Here is a 21,761-nt window from a genome sequence, read left to right as displayed (position 1 = left end):
ACACATTGGCTAAATACACAGATTTGGAGGTTATCTGCATAGAAATGATTCTCAGCTCTGTGTTTAGTTCAAATGTCAGTAGTCAGGCTACTGGGATGAAGAAGGAGATGGAAGAAATAAGGATTCATTCCAAATATGTAATATGCTTTGCAAACCTCAAAGTGCTATACAAATGTTAGCTATTATTATTCATTTAGAACACCCATGAAAGTTCTTCAGTGTCTCAGGAATGACTGATTCTTCCCTAATCGTGGGAAAGATAAGATTAGGAGGATCTGAGTAAGGATCTGAGTGGAAGCTTGGGGGTGGGGAGAGGGGCAAAGGCAGCCCTAAATTCAGTTCAGAAGAGACTTTCAAATGAGAAATCATAGATTGTCTATTTAATGAAAAAGGCTGGTGAAGGTCAGGAGTGGTCAACCTAGCTTTCTTTCCAGGATGTGGACATCCCATGGAGGAGGAACTTCAGCATGGTTCTAAAAAACAACAGTGAAAGAAAACATGACTTTCACTCCCAAATCCTAATCTGCTCAAGAGGATAGCAAAGGGAAAGGCCAATTGGAAGGTTCATGAAGATTTTGATTTCCAGGGACCAGGTTAAGGATCAATGGGAAGTTGTGGGATGTTTTTCTCTTTCCCTATCATAGGGACCAACAGTAGAGGTGGTGAGGTCATTCCATCTTCAGTGGATTCTTCTCCTGTAGCAGAGAAAGGCACTTTCTCAGAATTTTGGAGCTCAGGATTAGGTTAATCAGCAGAACTGGTGTTTGGAGCTGAGTCTGGCACTTAGGATGCTATCAATCAATAAGCACTTAATAAATGCCAGGCATTATGCAATGTCTGGAGATGTAAAGACAAACATGAAGCCTTCCCTGCCCACAAGGAATTTTCAGTCCTGTGCTGTGTGTCTGTCTTTTCTGCTACTGTTTAGCAAGGTAGTTGTAATGACAGGACCCACTTCCATCTGATTTCCTAAGAAAACCAGGCATCTCACTTACGACCTCAGTGACCTTAAGAAGAGAGACCCCTGATTATCATATAGAATACTCCTTCTTTCCCCAAGTCTAGGCCTACTCCAGCTAGGCCCAGTGGAGAGAGAGAATACTAGACACAGAATCATAGGATCATCTGTACAACTTACCTGCATTACCTTCACTAAGTCACTTAGCTTTTGTGGACCTCATTTTCCTCACCTGTAAAATACAGATCTCAGACTCAAAAAGCTCTAACACCAGAGAAGTGGGATATAGTTGAAAAAGTGATCGATTGGGAATCTGAGAAGTTACTAGCTACATGCGGGACATTGGACAAATCATTTCATGGGGTCCTAGTTTCTATCTATAAAATGAGGTGATTGGACCTTCCTGCCTAGGGTCCTTGCTAAGTGTTACTGATTCTGTTATCATATATGAGTGAAATGAGCTTACCTTCCCAGGGGCACACAACTCATCAGTGTTGGTGCTAACATTTGCACGCAATCTCTCTCACTCTAGAGTCCCTGCTCTTTTTAACAGCTGTTCATCAGGGATTCTTATCTTTTTCTGTGTGATGGACTCCCATGGTGGTCTAGTGACACCTAGGAAAGTCTTCTCAGAATGTTTTTAAAGAAATACTAAATTTCAGCTCGATGTTAGTAAAATTTCATTTAAGTTCACAGGCCTCTGGATTAAGAATCTTTGTTGTATAGATATTTAAGTTTGTTTTTCGATCCAGACCTGTAATTTATCAGTGTAGGAAACTCCCAGGTGAGAAAAATCCTTCTACCAATGTAGATCTATAACTATTCTGCAATTTATAGTTTTGTTTTTATTTTTAAATAATATTTCATTTTCCCCAATTATATGTAAATAATTTTAAGATCCATTTTTTAAAATTTTGATTTCCAAATTCTCTCCCTCCCCTCCTCCCTCCCTGACAATTTATAGTTTTAGAGAATTACCTCAGGCACCTAAAAATTACATAAAAAATTAAATAACTTGGTTAGGGTCACACAGTCAGCATGTATCAGAGGTGGAACTTGAACCCAGGATGTCCTGGCTTTGAGGCCAGCTCTCTGTTCATTATGCCACTTAGTTTATTGACACACACAAAGAGAGAAAGAGACAGAGACACAGAAAGATGGAGAGGAAGGAAGGAAGGAAGAAAGGAAGGAAGGAAGGAAGGAAGGAAGGAAGGAAGGAAGGAAGGAAGGAAGGAAGGAAGGAATGGAGGGAGGGAGGAAGAAAGAGAAGAAGAAGATAGGTAGGTTGGTATACGTATGATACATACATTCATATATACAGATAGACATGTAGATGTTTGTATATCATGGCTTAAGGGTAATATCTTTAGGAATAAATCGTTGACAAATGTATGAATTTCGGTTCTGTCCTTCTGTTGGGATGGGTATTCATTTGTTAATCTAAGGAAAATATTTCCTTAAAGGCTCAGCTCAAGTACTGCCTCTTGATTCCTGATCCCCTCATTGTTGGTTTCCCACCCCGCAAAATTGCTTTATACTTTTTAACATTTAGCATGTGTGTACATGATGTTCGTTCTAATAGCATTTAGATTCCTTGAGATCAGGGGCAGTTTCACTGTTTCTTTGTATCGCCATTCTCTTGTACAAAGTATACTCTTAATAATAAATGTTTATGGAATAAATGACAGATATGGTATGAAAAATATACATAGTGACTGATTCTCTTCCAGTGTCTTCTACAGAAGGCAAGAAGTCTGAGGTCCAACTAAGGGTTCTGTGGAAATGACTTTAGAAGCTTTTCATAGCTATTTAAATCAAAGGAGGCCTTCCACAATTGAAAGGGTATAAATTATAAATTCAGTGATCATCAGAGACTATTGCAATGGTGTCGCATATAGATCCCTGGAAATGGGAGTCACAAGACTTGGGCTCTCATCCTAGGTCAGCCACCAACCAGTTTTCTGTGTAGTCTGGGCTAAATTACTTCTCTTTTCTGGGCCCCAGTTTCTTCATCTGTAAAATGATCAGGTTGTACTGGGTCTCAGTTTCCTCATCTTGTAAAATAGACTAGATGGCCACTGAGGTTCCTTCTAGGTCTATAAGCTTATGATATTCAAGGCTCATTCCAACTTCCAAGTTCATAGATCAAGTCATGCATTGGTAAATGACTCAGCCCAGCTAAGGATGTTGGTCTGCACCTATAACACAAACACATGTATATTTAACTTCAAATACTTTTTTCATTTTCTGGTACCAGTGACTAATGAAAGCAGAGGACATTAGCTCAAAGGCAGTTAACTAGTATTTATTAAAGACCTACTATGTGACAGACATTGGGCTAAGCACTGAGAATAAAAAGAAAGGCTAAAAGTTAACAAAAAACCTGTCCCTTCTCTCAAGGAACTCAGGCTGTCTAATGGAAAAAGTTAAATAAAAGAAATAAACGTTAGAATTGTCATTGAATTAGAAACGGAACCCTCACAAAAGGCAGTAGTACTGAACCCCTAATTAATGGATTTACTTATTAACCCTAATTAGTGACTTCACTAATCCCATGAATTTATTAATTGGCCTTCTTCATTGCTGACATACTCAAATGTGCAGATTTTAGCAAGGATGCAATTTACGTGTCCCTGTCCAAACAAAGAAATAGATATCTGTGTCCCTGGAGAGTTTCATCTTGAAGAGTCTTCCTGTGTCTGACAAATAAAAAGCCAAGTAAAGGACTCTTGGAAATCATGATTTTGCGTTTTGTTTTACTCATTTTTCTAAATTCCCACATCCACATTTGCAAGTTTCCACCGTTGCTTCCAATTATAACTCATCTGCCTGATGACGGGGATGCTGCCACCCGCTGCCACCCGCTGCCCCCGCGGCCTGCCGGCTCAGAGCAGATTCCGAGCTGGGGTTCTGTGCCACTTTCAAAGGTGCAGGTGGCTCAGAATCAGGACAAGTGTAAACAGTGATTTAGAAATGCAGCAGAGGGTTAATGCAGTCACGGTCCCACCCTACCCAGCAGAGGAGTTGAACCAGGGAAATGGCAAACCTCTGAATGCCCAAAATAAATATTGGTGTGCAAATAAACCAGCCTGCTGCAGAAGAGCATGGATTACAAAAAGGGAGGAAGCAGGAGGCTCAGGGGCACAGTTTTCCTTTATTAGTAGGGACCAGTTCTTTACTCCTTTCCAGCTCAGCTATATCCCAGAGCATCATTCATCCAAGCCTCCTCTGGGCTGCCAACATTTGGGGAGGTTTTCATTCTGGAACTCCAAAAGACAAAAACTTAGCAATCCTAGCTGCTGACCCGGGAGACCCTAAAGTCCCATGCTGGGGATTCCCTCCCTGGGTGGCTAGTGCCCTCCCCATCCCCAAATAGTATCAGGCAATAGGAAGTTTTATAGTGGCAAGAGGAATGGATTTGTTGGGTTCAAATCTCTTCCCTAACACTCCCTGTGTATCCTTGGGTATATCATTACCTCTCTGGGACTGTTTCCTCAGTTGTAAAGTCAGGGGTGGGATGGGGTCAGACTAGCTGGACACTAGTTCTAAATATAGGATCCTCTGACCTGGATTCTTCTGATACTTACTGTATGTGTGACTTTAAGCAAGTCACTTAATCTCCCTAGACCTCAGTTTCCTCATCCGTAACAGGAAGTTGTTAGACTAGTTGGTCTCCGAGGTTTCTTCCAGATGTTTATTTATGATACTGTGTGACTGCTTGAGCCACAAAAACCAATCTATAGATCCATTGATAACTCTCCTACAGATCAGGGCTCAATAGCAAGGGAGTTACCTGGGGGTGATGGGGAAGGGATAGTGATACACCCAGATCTCTTCACCTTCTTTTCTATGATGGTGATGCCTAGGGGAAGAGAGAGAGAGAGTAGATGCTGGAGTTGGGGCTTGAAAAAAATTATGCCCAAGTGCCCTGAAAAACTAGACAGATTTCTCAAGTGTCTCATTTCTACCTGCTTGAGGAGCTGACTGTTTCTGAAAAATCATTCATTCTTTCTTTCATCTATTCATCCAATACCTAATAACATATCTCACAATTTTTCTTTTTTTTATCAAGACCTGTAACTTCACTGGCCAAGGGAACCAATGTAGATTGTTATTTTTTTTGTTGTTTTATTGAGTTTTTTTTTTGCAACTTAAGAGTTTTAAAAAGTTGCCCAGGGTGCTGGGAGGGGCGCAGTGAAAGGATTTGTCCAGGGCCATAGAGCCAGTATAATAATATTAATTAGAATTTTATGTTGTGCCATTTGATTTTCACAAAAATCCTGTGAGATAGGTGCTATCATTATCATTCCTATTTTACAGATGAAGAAACTGAGGCTCGTAGAGCTTAAGTAAATTGTGAGAGTCACAAAATTGTATTTGACACAGGGTCAACACTCTAGCCACCACACTATACTTTTAAATATCTTGCACATAGTAGTAGTTCATGAACATGTGTTGAATCAAACTTTATAAATATCTGTTGAATACCCACTGTGAGCAAAGAGTCCTGAGCTTCTGAGTGAGACACAATAAATAAGACATTCTCTGCTCTCAGGGACATCATAGTCTAGTAAGAAACTAAGAAACAAGCATTATTGGTTAAATGCATTAGAGAGGTACAAAGAAAGAAGTATGTGTACTCTAAGTGGGGAAGTCATCACTAATCTTTGAATACAGGAGAGCCTTCAAGAAGGAAATGGGTAAGAATTCAACAGGTAGAGGCCCAGGGCACATTATGAGCAAAAGTATAGAGATGGGAGAGCACAGAGTATATTCTGAAGCATAGACCCTCATACAGTATGGACCTTGAGGACAAGGAGAAAGAATCTATGGTAATGATTGACCCTGGGTGTGCTGGCTTTCCTGGGTACACTTTGGTCCATGCTCTAGGTCCACATATTTTCAGGAGGCAAGGTTGTCTGGTTTAACTGAAACATAGTGTACAAAGGGGGATAGTATAACACTAGAAAATAGAAAATGAACCAAGGGAACCACTGACATTTTTTTTAATAGAGAAACCCTTCTAAAGCATCCCTGATGAATGACTCTCTGGCTTCCACTTGAAAACCTTCAGTAATAATAAGAAACCCACCACCTCCCATTTGAGGATAGCTCAGTAAGGACATTTTTGTGCATATATAACCAAAATCTGCCTCCAAGTAACTCATTGTAGGTCTAACGTTTTGTTCTCTTGGAACCAAATGGAATGAGGCATCTTTCTTCTACATACTGACCCTTTTAGTACCCAAACATAGCTATTGTGTTCCCTACCAAGTCTTCCTTTTCCATCCCTGGCTTTCCAAATGACTTGAACTTGGGTTCCTTTACCATCCTGGATATTCTCAATATTTTGTCAATATTTTCCCTAAAATGTGGTACCCAGATGTGAGCCCACCACTCCAAATATGATCTGACTAAGCTTGACTACAAAGGGACTATAGTCCCCATTTCCCTGGATCTTTTCTTTTTTAATGAAGCCTACTATCACTTTAGCATTTTTTTTTGGTTGCTGGGTCATGCTCTTGATTCATATTGGGCTTGTGGTATACTAAAACCTCCAGAGATCTTTTTCATATGAATTGTTGACCAGACATGAACCTCCTTCCATTTCCTATGCAATTGATTTTTTAGCCAAATATTGGATTATATTTGTCCCTATTAAACTTTGTCAAATATGGATCTATAGCATAAAATCAACCTTTATTTGAAGCTCGCTAAATCCTTTGCTTCCTCTACCATTGATCTTTTTAGAGGAACTTTGCTATGCTACTCACTTTGTGCTTGGAAAGATTTTTTTTCAAGATTTTAAATTTATCCCTATTCAATTTCAACTTATTAAATTTGGTCCAATGTTTTAGGCTGTTGAGGTATTTTTGGATTATGACTATCATTCAAAATGTTAGTTATAATTTCCTCTTCAGTTTATATCTTCTTCAAATTTGGTAAACATGCCATCTACATCCCTCTCTAAATCATTGATAAAAATATCTGAGTTCCCTGAATGAGGCATAAATTGGGTCCACAGAGACCCAATGAGGATCAATTTACATCTGAGAAGATATAGGTAGATGATCTCTATATTAAGCATTCCTTTTCTTCAATGGGAGGAGCTCATTGTAGGCTATTTCCTCAAACCCCACGAGCCAGGGGGTAGGGGTATAGCCAGGGTAGCTTCAATGGCCCTCTAGTGCAGGCCACAGTGGGACAAACTATTATGGTGTAACTCATATCTAGTATTATGCAATTAGCCCCAGTTAAATTCATTTAACATCCCTGCCCCTTGATTGCTCAGCATTTTGAGGAATTTTGAGGTCAATCATCCTACCAGAAACTGTTTGGAAATGGGACAAAGAATAACCATAATCCCTTCCCTGCCTAACTTCTGTCCTATATATCCTTGGGTCTAACCTTGGTGGTAGAAATGTAATCAGCATTGAGAAAAGGTGCTGTGGTGTAGGTAGAGGGGAAGGTGGGTCCTAGAAGACCTGGACAACTTGGTCCTAGAGGGTCTGGGTTCAAATTCTGTTTTGCTGTGATAGGTAGGACAAGTATGACTACCTTTGTGACTTTGGACTACTTTACATCTGATTAATTTCCCTACTATTAATGTCCCTATACCTTAGCTTCCTTATTGGTAAAATGAGGGAATAGGATTTGCTGTCATCCTAAGATTTTCCTTGTTGTCCTAATTTCACCTTGATTTAGCCTACTGTCTTTCTTTCCCAGGAGTTTCAAGAATGAGAAAACTCCCATTCTCTTATGTCAAAGTCACTGACCTTGACTCTATAAAGACTAATGGGAAAGATCCATAAGTTTTATGTTTTAAACATCTAGAATCTTGGGTTTTTGAGCTAAAAAAAACCTTTAGAAATCATTTAGCCTAGCCCCTTCAGATGGGAAAAATGAAACAGACTTGCCCAAGTCACAAAGGTGGTGGCTGAGCCAAGATTAGAACCAAACCCAAATCTACTGCATTATGCTATCTCTCCTTGAATGGAAAACTGTATGGGAACTGCCCTTTACTTTTTGACCTTGGATTTGACTTTGACCCTCAGGAGCCAAGGAACTCCTCCTCTTTACAGGTCTTCAAGCAAAGGCTAGATTGACCTTTTGTTAGATACATTGTAGTGAGGATTCTTATGTTGTCTGTGAGGTCCCTTTCAACCCTGACATTGTGTGACTCTATGATCTGTAACCTATAATGGTACCAGGGAATTCTAAGAAGAAACAGAGTCAATGTGAATTCAGGAATTTGGGGGACTGAGCTCAGCTAGACATGAACAGGCCAAGGAAGACAAAGGTAATCTTCTTGGAAGGACATTTTTTTTAGCAGTCCGTGGGTTTCAGTTGTTGATTGTTCCATCCATGGAAGGATAAATCACCAGCCTAATCCATTCAAGTTTGTTTTTTTCTGAGCAGGAATAAACTTACTGATATTTTATGAATTGAAGAGATTAATTATAGGTTTGGAATTCATTAGACTTATTTTTAGAAAGCTGTATTCACAGAAACAAATAGCGCTTCATTCTGTACCAGGGAAATCAGCAGGCTTACTGCCTGTGGGGGAGGGAGGAAGACTGACCGTCATTTTAAAATACCAGAACTTTGAATCAGATTGGAGTACAGAGTTCATATCAGTCGTTGGCTTTACCAAAGGAAGTCCCATGAGGCAAAGAATCCAGATCAGCTGAGTATAGAGGAGATAGTGGATTCCTGTCCCTGGAGGACTTCAAGCAAAACCTGGATGACTGCATGTCAGAGGTATTGTAGATGGGATTCTTGTTCAGGGATGGGTTGGATTAAATAGTCACTGAGATCCCTTTCCACTCTGAGACCCTGTAATAAAATGATGTGGGACTGAGCAGGTTTTATGTTAAATGCAATGGATAGAGTGCTGGGCCTGGAGTCAGGAAGACCTGAGTTCAAATCTAACCTTAGATATTATTAGTGATTTTCTATGTAGTACATGATTTCAAGGGAACTGGTTATGCTCCCTCCCCTGACAGGATCTTCTGCCACCTTCTTCCTGAAATTTCTTGAATAAGAACAAACCCTTTTATTCTATAGTATCAGTTATGAGATTATTTAAATCTTTGTCCCCTAGCACAAGACTCTGCATGCATTAGGAGCTTAATCAATGTTTAGTTCTTCACTTGTGAAATGGGGATAATCATATTACCTTCCTCGCAAGGATTTAAGAAGGATAGAATAAAACAATGCTGTAAAGTGCTTTTCAGACATTAAAGCATCTTACAAATGTGAATCATTATTTGTGGGTTGAATTATAAATGATGATCGTTATTAATAATCTTTAAAGGTGTATAATAGCATCTTATAGTTCACAAAGCGCCTTTCCATAGAGGAACTCGTTTGATTTTTGGAACAATCCCACAGAGTTGGCAGAGCAGGATTAGGCAGACAAATGTTTTTATGTTCATTGATCAGATGGAGAAACTCACTGTCAGAGAAACTCACCTAAGATCATTGAATTAATTAAATATGTGGTACAGTGGAGAGAGTGTTGGGCCTCAAGTCAGAAATAAATAATAATTAAATTAATAACAAATAAATATTTTTAAATGTTTTAGCAAGTCCGGAAATCCACTAACTTATTTATTTGTCAGAAATTAATTAATTAATTTTTTCAGGTCAGGATGACCTGAGTTCAAATCTGGTTTCAGATACTTAATCAGTTGTGTGACTTTGGACAAGTCACTTAAACTCTTGTTTGCTTCAGTTTCCTCCTCTGTAAAATGGGGATAATAACAACGCCTAACTCCCAAGATTCCTGTGAAGATCAAATGAGATATTTTTTAAAAGGGCTTAGCACAATTTCTGGCACACAGTAGATGCTACATAAATGCCTATACCTGTCCCTCCCCTCCCTTAAATAATTACTTAATAACTATTTTAGGTATTAATGCTTTAAATAACCCTAAGACTTTTAGGATGTTATGTATTATGAGTGAAACTCAAACACAAGGTTTTTCTACTCTGCTCCATCCAGTAAGTATCCTGAACATGCACGCTATAATGTTTTAAGGTAGACAGGACAGGGAGGGCAGGGACTGTTTTTATCCACATTTATCAGATGAAGAAACTGGGGCTCAGAGACCTGAGGGCAAGATTGCCCAAGATCACCCAGCTAGCCTTCCAAGGGAAGCTCGTAGCCCCATGTGTCACGATGGGAGATGAAGAGGCTAAGGACCTTGGGAAGTGGCATGGCATGACTTACACTCTCTCATGCTGAGGTCTGCTTTGTTGGGTAGGGGTGGACAGACGGGAGCAAACAGGGACGGAGAGGAAAGAGGAGATAGAAGGGTCTAGCCGAAGTCTTCTTGAGTTTTTCTTCAAAGTTCAGCTCAAACACTACCTTCTTCTACATGAGGTCTTCCTTGATTCTCCCTCCTTACCCCTACTCCCAAGCTGAATGTATTTATTTTGCATATATTGATATATATGTTATCATGTCATCTCCTCATCCTAAAATGTAAGCTCTTTGAAAACAGGAATTCTTTTGTCTTTGTCTCTATCTCCAGCACTTAGCCCAGTGGCTGGTGCATAGTAGGTAACCAATCAATGTTTATTGATGGGCCGATTGATTGAACTTGTCCTTCCTAATTTTATCTAGAGTAAAGACCCTTCCTGCCAGTTGCCCTTGTCCTAACCATATTCACCAGAACAATCAATTGTTCAATAAGCATTAATCACCTACTATGTGCCATGCACTCTGATAGACTCTGGAGATGCACATACAAAGAATGGGACAATCCTTACTCTCTCAGGAGAGACAACATATACAAGGGCTATGAGAGCTTGACATTGTACACTTGACCCTGGTGGAGACAGACCAAGATTAACTTCCCCCTGGTGAAAAACGCTATTTTCTTAGGTACGTCTAATGGATGATAGCCAATGAACAACTCCACCTAATTCCTCCTACATCCCGGACTAATGCCTTCAAATCAAACTTCCAGAGACAGAAGCTGACTCCTCCCACTCCCAAAAGACTCAGGCTGCCCAGAAATCCTGAGCAATATCTTCCTAATGCTTGCCAGACAGTTTGGTACCTATGATTTTATACGTTAATATGGGATGGAACTGGGCCAGTGACTCAGCTGGCAGTCTGTGTGGGCCTCACATAGCCTGAATTTCTTTCACCCACTCTTCCCTTTCTTCACTCCACAAACCAGGAGCCAGTCTCCTGCCATACCAGCCCACTCTGGGGGGCCTGCCTCCCCACTGACCCTATCTCCATGCCCCTGTTGTGCAGTCCAAGGTTCGAGAGCTGGAAGAGAAATGTCGGATCCAAAGTGAGCAGTTCAACCTCCTGTCTAGGGAGCTGGAGAAGTTTCGGAAGCAGGCGGGGAAGATTGATCTGTTGAGCAGTAACTCTGTGGTGTCTTTGGATATCCCGGGCTCCCCTAACAAGCCTTTCACCCACTTTATGAATGGAATAGCCACCTCCTTTGGCAAAGGTAAGAGATCAGAAACCTCTTCCTAACTCAATTTCCCCTGGTAGGTACTGAGGTAATCTCAGGAGAGGAAAAGACTTGAAGTCAGAAAGTATTGGAGTTGGAGTCAGGAAGACCTCAGTTCACATCCCACCTCTGACAGTGATTAACTATGGGACCCTGGTTGATTCCCTGTACCTCGGACAGGGACAGCTGCAGAGTACTTGTGGACTAAGTCAGAAGTGTCAAAAATGTTGGCTACATGAGGCCCACAACACACCCCAGCACTATACCAGATTAAAATATAATTGGGAAATATTTTACAAAATAAATAAAAATTTAAAAACCATAGAGAATGCGATTATGTGGTTTTCTGAGTCAATCTGCAGCCCACAGGGATCCTTATGTCTGGTTTCATGGCCTCATTTGAGTTTGATACCACTACACTCAGAGTCATCATTGCCATCTGTGTTGGGGGAGGAATCATAACTACTTCTCTTAGGAATTCATATGTGAGGGCATCACCATAATTCACCAGTGATGACAATCGCCACAAAGGTGTCAGAGCTACTTTGATTTGGAAAAAACCAGTGCTTAGGAAAGTGGTGATGAAGTTCTATCTTAGCCATGAAATTTCTGCTTGGAAAACACCATGGTGACAGCAACTGAGCTTCGTGTTAGCTGTATGAGGTGGGAACCTGATCACAAGCGAAAACATCACAGGGTTTATTCAAGGAAACTCGAGGGATGAGAGGGAGGAGCTCTGCAAGTCTAGGCAACACTCAGAGCAGTTTGGGGCCCGTGATGCACACAAAATTAAATGGAGCAAGACCAGAGTCCCTAGATTTCATTGCCTTTAGAAACTGATCCTTTTCTAATCTAGAAAAGCTAAGTACTAAAGCCTAATCTTTGAAACAAAAATAGCAAAAGAGAGAGACATAGCATGCTATAGTGTCTAATGCAGTAGACTTGTATCCAGAAAGATCTGGTTTCAAGTCCTGCCTTGAACATTGTCCAGCTGTCAAGTCTTGAATAATTCATCTACCTTCTCTGTGCACATTTTTCTCATCTGTAAAATGGGGGTGAGAGGATTGGACTCAATATCGACTTGTCTTCCTTCTAGTTCTAAATCTATGATCCTATGATGTATCAAACACAATCTAGGTTTTTCCTGGTCCAGGGTAGATCTAGCAGATCTTTCTTGGTTCCTTGTTGGGGGTGGGGGGATCAGTACCCTCTATTGGTTCATAGACTAGTTAGGGGGTCCTCCTACTGCGATGCCCTAGGAACAGTAAACATAGCAAACAATTTTAGTGCTAGAGGCAAGCAGCAGGAAATATGTCCTTAAATCAACTGGGTAGTTAGTGATATTAAAAAAAAAGTAGAAAAATAGAAAAGAAAAAAATAATTAAAATAAATTCAATTAAACAGACAGAAGAATGCTACTACATTGACTTCTTTGGATACATGGGTTAAATTTCTGAAGCAATGGGAAGAAGCCTGGATTTGCCATCAGAGGACCAGAGTTTGAATTCCATCTCTTTCTCTTCTGTGTGAATTCAGGCCACTTCTGTTACTTCTCTGTGTCTCAATTTCCTGGTCTGAAAAATGTGAGAATTGACCAAGATCAGCGGTGTCAGACTCAAATAGAAAAACCACACACAAGAATCTCAGGGAGTGCATGTTGACTTAGAAAAGCACATATGAACATGAGCTATGTTTTTTTGTATTTTTTATTTATTTTGTCCAATATTTCCAATTACATTTTAATCTGACTCTATGCTTGAGAATGTTACCTCTGAACTAGATTACCTCTAAGCCCCTAAATGGGGAAAGCTAGGAATCTAGTGGATAGAGTGCTGGGCCTGGGGTCAAGAAGACTTATCGTCTGAATTCAAATCTGGCCTCAGACACCTGCTAGTTGTGTGACCTTGGGCAAGTCACTTAATACTGGTTGCCTCAGTTTCCTCATCTGTCAAATGAACTGGAGAAGGAAATGGCAAATCACTTCAGTATCTTTGCTAAGAAAATCCCAGATGGGGTCATGGAGAGTCAGACACGACTGAAAAATAACTCAAGAGGAACAAGGTCCTAGGGTTCTGAGGATGCAGAAACAACAAAATGGGACTTATATTCTTTTAGGGAAAACAGTGTGAACATAAATTAAAAATATAAAATATGCACAAAGTAAGTAACAAAGTAATTAGAAGTGGGGGACTAGTCACTGAGGGAAACAGGAAAGGCTTTGCGTAGGAGGTGGTACATAAACTGAGCATTGAAGAAAGCGGGGGTTATCAAAGACAGGGGACCACGGAGCGCATTCTCGGCATGGGAGAAAGATTGTACAAAGCCACAGAGTTGGGAGAAAGAGACCATGCCCTCGAGTAGCAAGCAATCCAGTTTGGCTGAAATGTAGATATCTAGTAACATGTAAGAAGCCTGCCGAGGTAGAACAGAGCCAGATTGTGAAAGGCTTTAAATGCCAAATAAGTTCATATGTTATCCAAAAGGGAGTAGGGAGTCATCCATGTGACCCTTTTGAGCAAGGAAATAAGAAGGTTGGACCTGTGACTTAGGAATATTCATTTGGCAACCATGTGTGGAGGAAGGACATGGGAGAGGACACACTTGAGGTAAGGAAGCCAACCAGGAGGTCATGGGAAATGTCCAGTTCAGATCAGCACCTCTTCTGTATCTCATGAACTTAGGAAATTGCCTGGGACAATGAGAAGTTAGATGACTTACCCACAATTATACAGACAGTATGTGTCAAAGGTAGAACTTTATCTCCCAGGTCCTCCTGATTACGAGGTCAGCTCGTCATCCCTACACCATCTTGCTCTTAAAGTGACAGTGGTGGCCATTGTATGTGTTTATGAGTTCTGTCTTTCCAGGACACTCTCAAATATATCCTTACCACATTACAGTCTCATCCATGGGCTTTACAGGGCTGATATTTAATTGCAACAGTGGGCGGAATCAAGTTAAGATTAAATTTGAGTTAAAATGTAAAGTCTTATGCTTGGGTTCAAAAAGTCAATTTCCTAACTACCAAATAGAGGAGATACAGTTAGATAATAGTTCATTTGAAAAAGATCTGGGTTGAACTGCAAGTTCAGTATTGTTCAATAATGTGAAGTAGCAGTAAAAATGCTAATGAGATTATAGGCAGCATTAAGAAGGTATAGTTTTCAGAAGGAAAAGAGGCAGTAGTCTCAATTACACTCTTCCTTGGTCAGACCACATCTGGGCTATTACATACAGTTTTGGGCACAATATTTTTCTGGGGAAATTGTCAATATAAGCTAGAGAACATTTAAGAGATGATGACCATGGCTAGGAACAGGATGATATATTCATAAAGGAAAGATGCTAGATATAGAAACAAAGGACTAGGTTTCAAATCCTGAATCTACCATTTACTGGCATTTATTGGGTAAGTCACTTCATCCTTATGGACTTGTTTACTTATTTGTAAACTAATAATTACACTAATACCATATACCATATAACAATAATATTCACATAGCACTTTAATGTTTGCAAAGCACTTTATATATGTTAACTTAGGTGAGTTAAATAGTGGATTAGTGTAGATGACCTCTGGTCCCTTCTAGCTCCAAGTCTATATCTGTGAAAGGATGGATGGAGAGAGTCAGAGGGACAGAAACCATGTGGGGGAAGGGGAATATGGAGAAATCTCCATTATTTGAGGTCTTCAAGAAGAGATTGCACAACCTCTTGAGCTAGACATCCAATGAGATCCTCTCATGCACTGACGTTCCATGACTCTGTGAGGTTTTTACCTAGAGGTATGTTGGATGTGACTTTCATCAGAGGTGTCCACCAGTGGCCAGCAAAACTCCTGATTGCACCACGAACCAGACCTCAGAGCCCATCTGGTCCAAACCGCTCATTTTATAGATGCATAGAGTGAGACCAAGGGTGGTTAAATAACCTGCCCAAGGTCACAGAACTAGTAAGTATCAGGAACAGCTTTTGAACCCAGCTCCTCTGCCTCTATACCTGTTGATCAATTGATAAATCAATTGGAGAAGCACCAGCAAGTCCTCTGAGTAAAAATATATCTCCTGGTGCTGCCCAAGGTGTCCCTATTATGTGTAAATTCCCTTGGATTCTGTATTGATTTCCTTAAGACTCTACTTTTAAAATGCAAACTCCCCTGAGAGAGATGGGGTACTATACTCAGTCTTTCACAGGTCAGTGTGAATGAGCTTTGTAAGTGTTTTCCTCCGTAATAGGAAGGACTTGGACTCAGATGTGGATGCCTGTGGGAAAGGAAGGGGTGGGAGGTTTACAAAATGCTTCACTGGCGTCACAGTCGCGGTAGAGGTCTGAGGTCACAATAGGGCTCAGAGTAATTGGTTCATAGATCCAGAGCCAGAAGGGACCTTAGAGACCATTTAGCCCAACCTCATTTTACAGATCAATCAATAAACATTTATTAAACACCTACTAAGCACCAGGTACTGTGCTAAGTACTGGAGAGATAAAAAGAAACAAACCTGCCCTCAAGGAGTTTACACACTAATGGATGGACCCAGGAAGTTAAAGGACTTTCCTAAGTTTACGCAGGTAGTAACCATGAGAAGCAGAATTTAAATCCAGGTCCTCTGACTAGAAAGCCAGAGCTCTTTCTATTGCCCCAAGCTGCCTCCTTTCTGATCCCTCTGATGCCAGGTTCCATTTACTATTCCAAGTATCTAAAGATGAAGTAGGTAGTATTTGTAGACCAATGAATTCCTCTGGCATTTCTTCTTGTAGGAGGAGGACCCAGTGGTGATTTGTGCCAGGCCACTGGGCTTCCTGGAAGGATGCCATACACTGGGACACTTCTGATTTATCAATCTTGCAGCAGGGACAAATCAATGAGTCCTTCGCAATAGCTGCTTGGGAGCCCCTTTAAAAAGTTAAAAGATGCTTAGTAGAGTCTAGAAGTACTATCACTCTGGTCAAAGCAATATTGAAGTACATATATTTTTAATAACAGTTTCGCAAAGCAAATCTTTTAAAATATCCTCTCTACAAAGAAGGCCAGTTCTCAAGGTTTTATGATTGTGCAGGTCTCCCTGTTGGGAAACCCAGCAGGATCTGAGCTCTGGCCACATAGACATTCACAACAAACACTTCCTGTGTAGATTAATTGCTTTTCTGCCTTGTGAAATGGTTTAACCTGTTTAAACAAAGGACAGAATCTCATATATCCCAGTGGAGGGGGAGCCCAGGAGTGGGGAGAAACCACTGGATGTGGAATCAAGGACAATCACTTAACCTCTATGAACCTCAGCTTCCTCATCTGTTGAAAAAATCCAACTAATAGTCGCTGACAATTACATAGTATTTTAAGGTTTGCAAAGTACATTGTACACTTTATTCTCATAAGTGCCTTGTAAGAGGCATTATGACACAGTAGAGAGAGAACTGAACTCAGAGGCTGGAAGACCTGGGTTCAGGTACTGCCTCTGACACATACTGGCTGTGACACCCCAGGCAAGTCACTTAACTTGTCCCAAGGTGCACTCCAGGTCTCTATAAGCTGAGACATTTACTAGCTGTGTGACCCTAGGTAAATCACTTAATGTCTCTGAGGCTCAGTTTCCACATCTGTAAAACTGAGGCAATTGGACTTGATGACCTCAAACATTCCTCCTAGTTCAGAGTCTTTAAGTACTTCCCTCCCAGGGTTGTTGTGAGGATGAAATGGAAATATTTGTAAAGTGTTTAGCTAAATAAATCTTCCTTCCTCCTTCCTCCTTCCTCCCCTCCCTCCCTGACTTCTTCCATTTTTCTTTCTTTCCCTTCCTTCTTCCTTCTTTCCTCCCCCTCTCTCCAACTGCCTTCCTCCTTCCCTTCCTCCCTCCTTTCTCCCTTCTTTCCTTCCTTCTATTTTTCTTTCTTCCCTCCCTCCCTCTTTCCTTCCTTCTCTCTCTCCCTTCTTCTTTCCTTTCACTCCTGAGTCAGAAGTTAACACTCTAGTTTCGACATCAAACTTTGCCTCTATAAAAAATGAAAAAGCTGTTGGTCTGAACAATCTCTAAGGTTCAAGTCTATGGTCCTGAATAAGAAAAATTGATGATCCAGCATCTGTTTTATTGACATTCAGAGTAACAGGACTCAGGCTGAGATATCCCCAGATGAGGAAGCTGGAGTGGCACTAGCCACGCAGCATGCAGGCAGAAGGCAGGAGGAGGCCACTGCAGCCTTGGAGGAGGGTAGAATGGATGCCATGAGGCACAGCCTGGGAGAAGTTGCATGGAATGAATAATAAATAGCAATGCTGATCAGGACAATTGAGAGGACCCTAGAATAGAACTTGGTTTGATATTTACAGTCTTTCTCTGTCTGCCTCTAACCTACTGTTTTGAGCATCATTATATAATAATTACCCTTCCAGAACTGTTATGTTTCAGCCAAGTTAGTTCTTTGAACTCAGCCTCCCACCTCCAGCCCCTGGGCCTTTGTACCAGTGGTGCACCCCAACACACAACAGCTCATCCTAGAATGCTCTCTGTCTTTTCCTTTTAACTCTTAGCATCCTTAAAGGCTCACCACAGATGCACCCCCTACCCACAGTATTTCTTGATCAACCTGTTTCTTAGTACTCTCCCCTTCTTCAAATTATCTTATATACACTTACCTGGTGATCTGTTATATTTTCCTAGAAGACCATAAGCACTTTTGTATCCTCCAGTGCCAAGCATAGTGCCCTAAATATTTTCTTAAATCTGAATTTTATCAATATATGAAACTTCCATTGAGAAAACTCCCTCTTGGGGCAGTTAGGTGGTACATTGGATAGAGCACCTGCCCTGGAGCCAGGAAGACCTGAGTTCAAATCTAGACACTCACTAGCTGTGTGATCCTGGGCAAAATCACTTAATCCTGATTGCCTTATTAAAAGAGTCAGTCCAAGCCTCTCATTTTAAAGGTGAGGAAACTGAGGCCCAGTCTGTCAGTCCTTAAACATTTATTAAATGTCTACTATAATACTCAGCACTGTCCTAAGAGTTGAGAATACAAAGAAAGGAAAAAAAGAAAAATAGTCCCTGCTCTCAAGAAGTTGACGGTTTAACGGGGAGACAACACACTTTAAATTGGTGATAATCCCTAGGCTAGGTTAAGGGGGATCAGGAAAGGCTTCCCTTAGAAGATTGGGTTTTAGGTAGGCTTTGAAGGAAGAACTTCCCTCCAGGGAACTAGGAGGCAGAGCATTCCAGACATGGAGAAAATGCCTGAAGTCTGGTGACGAAGAGTCTTGTTCAATGAATGGCAAGCAGTCACTGTACTACACAGTATGGGGAGTACAGGGAAGGATGTAGATCAGGGATGGGGAGCCTTCTGCCTGGAGGCCTCATACGACCTTCTAAGTCCTTAGGTGTAGCCCTTTGACCTAGTCTAAGTTTTATAGAATAAATCCTTTTATTCAGGGGATTTGTTCTGTGAAGTTTGGATTCAGCCAAAGGTCCTCAAGTGCAGCCCTTTGATTGAATCCAAACCAAAGGGTCTCACTTGAGGTCCTAGAAGGACACATGTGGCCTCCAGGCCCAAGATTCCCCACCTCTGCTGTAGAGTGTATGAAGGGGCCCAGAGAGGTTAAGCAACTTGCTAAAGACCACATAGTCGTTTGAACCTAAGTCATCGTGATTCCAAATCCAGCCCTAGAACCACCATACCACAAACTTAAAGCTCTTTCCAAAGTACTGCACTATATCATCTGAGTGGAGAAAATGAACTAGACCAGAAGCACTGTAAGAGTTCAGAGACACAGGCTTTTTTATTATAAAGGAAACAAGCCCCTGGAAAAGTCATTCAACCTCTCAAGCCTCAGTTTACATGTCTGTAAAATGAGATGGTGGGAGTTCCTTCTATGACCCAATGTATGTCTTCTCTGCACTCATCACTGTTCTAGACACTATGGAGAAGGCACATTCCCTTCCCTCAGGGAGCTTACAATTTCAATGAGGATAGGATATTTCAGTATGCAAACAGACAAAAATAAGAGACAGTCCATGAGGAGTTTCAGATACCTACTCAGCACTATTCTAGACACTGTAGAGAACTCATTACCTTCCCTTAGGGATCTAACAATCTCATTGAGGAGAGGATGTCTCAAGATAGATAGATAGATGGATGCAAAGATAGAGATAGATGGAAAGATAGACAGACAGACAGACAGACAGACAGACAGACAGACAGACAGATAGATAGATAGATAGATAGATAGATAGATAGATAGATAGATAGATAGATAGATAGAATAGAGTAGTAGACAGTTGATAATTGATAGAAGATAGATAAAATAAGAGATACTCCATGGTAAGTTTCAGATGAATGTGAAACACTATGCTAGGCACTGTGGATAACACACTTCCTTCCCTCAGGGAGTTTACAAGCTCACTGGGGAGAGGATATCTATAGACAGAGACAAATAGCTAGATTAAAAAGTAAGAGATACTCCATAATAAGTTTCAGATGACTGAAGCACCTCGACTCTGTGGATGGCACACTCCCTTCCTTCAGGGAGCTTGTCATTTCCCTGAAATTGTAAGGAGAGGATATCACAATGTATAAATAGATAAAAATAAGAGATACTATATAGTAAGTTCCAGAAGAGTGGTATAGACAATATGAAATCAGAAGAAGGAAAGATCACAGAGACCTTGAGTTACCAAGAAAGGTTTCATGGGTTAGACAGTACTTGAACTGACCCTTAAAAGAGTGGGAGAAAGAATACTAGTTGTCTACATCTGTGGGAATTCTTGAAGAGTACATGTACATATGAGGGAAATGATTTTAGTCACTCTTCCAATTTTTTTCACCCCATCCTTTAACTCCCTCATACAATAGAACCACATCTCAACTGCCTCTTACCTAGGACCCAGGAAGTCAACTGGTCCCTCATTAGGAGAAGATGATAAAAGCTCTCATCCCCAAGGAAATATCAGGTCCCCCCCAGAGGAAGTCTCCCACTCAGGGGAATAATAACCCTTATCATAGCTTCAAAGACCTCAAAAGAACCTCAAACTTGCTGATAGCTATCTTTTCATTTTATAGATGAGGAAAATTAAGTGAGGGAATGAAACAATATCCAAGATCATAGAGGTAGCAAACATCAGAAGGATTCTGTCTCAGGAACCAGTTAAGTCCTATTTATATTATACTGTGCTGCCTTCAGGAGCAGGACTCCTGGGAGACTCTACTGGGGATTGAACCTGATTTTTTATTGTGATCAATAGCCAGTATTGCAAAGCACTTGAAATATGTTATTGCATTTGATCTTCATAACAACTCTGAGAGATAGGTAGGATTATTACCACCACCACCCCCCATTTTACAGATGGAGAAAATGAAGCTAGGGAAATTGGAGTGATATACCCAAGGTGACATTGTATCTCACCACTATGGTGAATCACTTCTGATCACACCCAATAGAATTGTCCTGCTGTCATCAATGTCCATGTTCACATAACTGTCTCTTTGATTTCTATGTGTGTGTACATGTGTGTTTCAGATTTTATTTTATTTCTCTCTATTTTTTATTTTATTTTCATGGCCAGGTCAGGACAGTACTTCTGGAAGTCATTCTGTGTTTGCTGAATTTATTCGACCCCGACCACTCTCCGGTGACAAGCCTGAACCACTGTCTGTCAAACCTACTTTTCTATCCAGGTCAAGATCTGGCAGCCCAGGATGCAGATTTGAAGCAGACGTGAGTCCTGATATGACTGTTCCAGGGGATGGATGGATTTGCCAGTTCCAATGTTATTATACTACTACATTCAAGAAGGAGGCATCTTCTTTCCCTTTCCTTGCCTTCCTTTGCCTCCCCTTCCCTTGCCTTTCTTTGCCTTCTCTTCCTCTTCCTTCTCTTTTCCTTCTTATTCCTTCTTCTCCCTCCCTTCTTTCCTTTAATCCCTCAATATTCCTTCATTCTTCCATGACCTCATTTCCCCTTTTTCCTTTACTTCCTCCATGTTCTTTCTCTCTCTTCCACCCTGTTTCCTTCTCTCTCACACTTCCTTCCTTTTCTCCCTTTTTTCCTCACTCCTCCCCTGAACATCCCTATTACTCTCTTCCTTTCTTTCCCTCCTTCTTTCCTCCCTCATTTTTTCTTTCCTTCTTTCCTCTTTTCCTTTCATCCCTTTTCCTTCTTACCTTCCCCTTTTCTTTCTTCCTTCCTTTCCTGTTGGGTACATTGTGGTGTGGTCTCCTTTTCTTGGCCACTGAAACACCTTCCAACTCCTGAATTTTATGATTCTATGATTTCCTCCTTCCTTTCCTCCTTCCTTCCCTTATTCTTCCTTCTCTCCATCCCTCTCTCCCCTCTT

The 21,761-nt window shown here is 40.9% G+C and overlaps 1 protein-coding gene across 4 annotated transcripts in view; it reads left to right on the top strand.

Moving 5' to 3' along the window:
• The window catches only part of RIMBP2 (RIMS binding protein 2), a 475,720-nt gene that overhangs the window by 377,195 nt on the left and 76,764 nt on the right, over window positions 1-21,761 (top strand). For all 4 annotated transcript variants that reach the window (XM_072600737.1, XM_072600735.1, XM_072600738.1 and 1 more), the window contains 2 exons: window positions 11,232-11,436; window positions 20,991-21,142. In XM_072600737.1, the coding sequence (XP_072456838.1) occupies window positions 11,232-11,436; window positions 20,991-21,142 (357 nt within the window). The remainder of the gene's footprint in view (window positions 1-11,231; window positions 11,437-20,990; window positions 21,143-21,761) is intronic.

The sequence above is a fragment of the Notamacropus eugenii genome, chromosome 4, assembly GCF_028372415.1.
Source record: "Notamacropus eugenii isolate mMacEug1 chromosome 4, mMacEug1.pri_v2, whole genome shotgun sequence".
NCBI lineage: Eukaryota > Metazoa > Chordata > Mammalia > Diprotodontia > Macropodidae > Notamacropus > Notamacropus eugenii.
The sequence above is the reverse complement of the archived record's forward strand: the minus strand, read 5'-3'. Positions and strand labels throughout refer to the sequence as shown.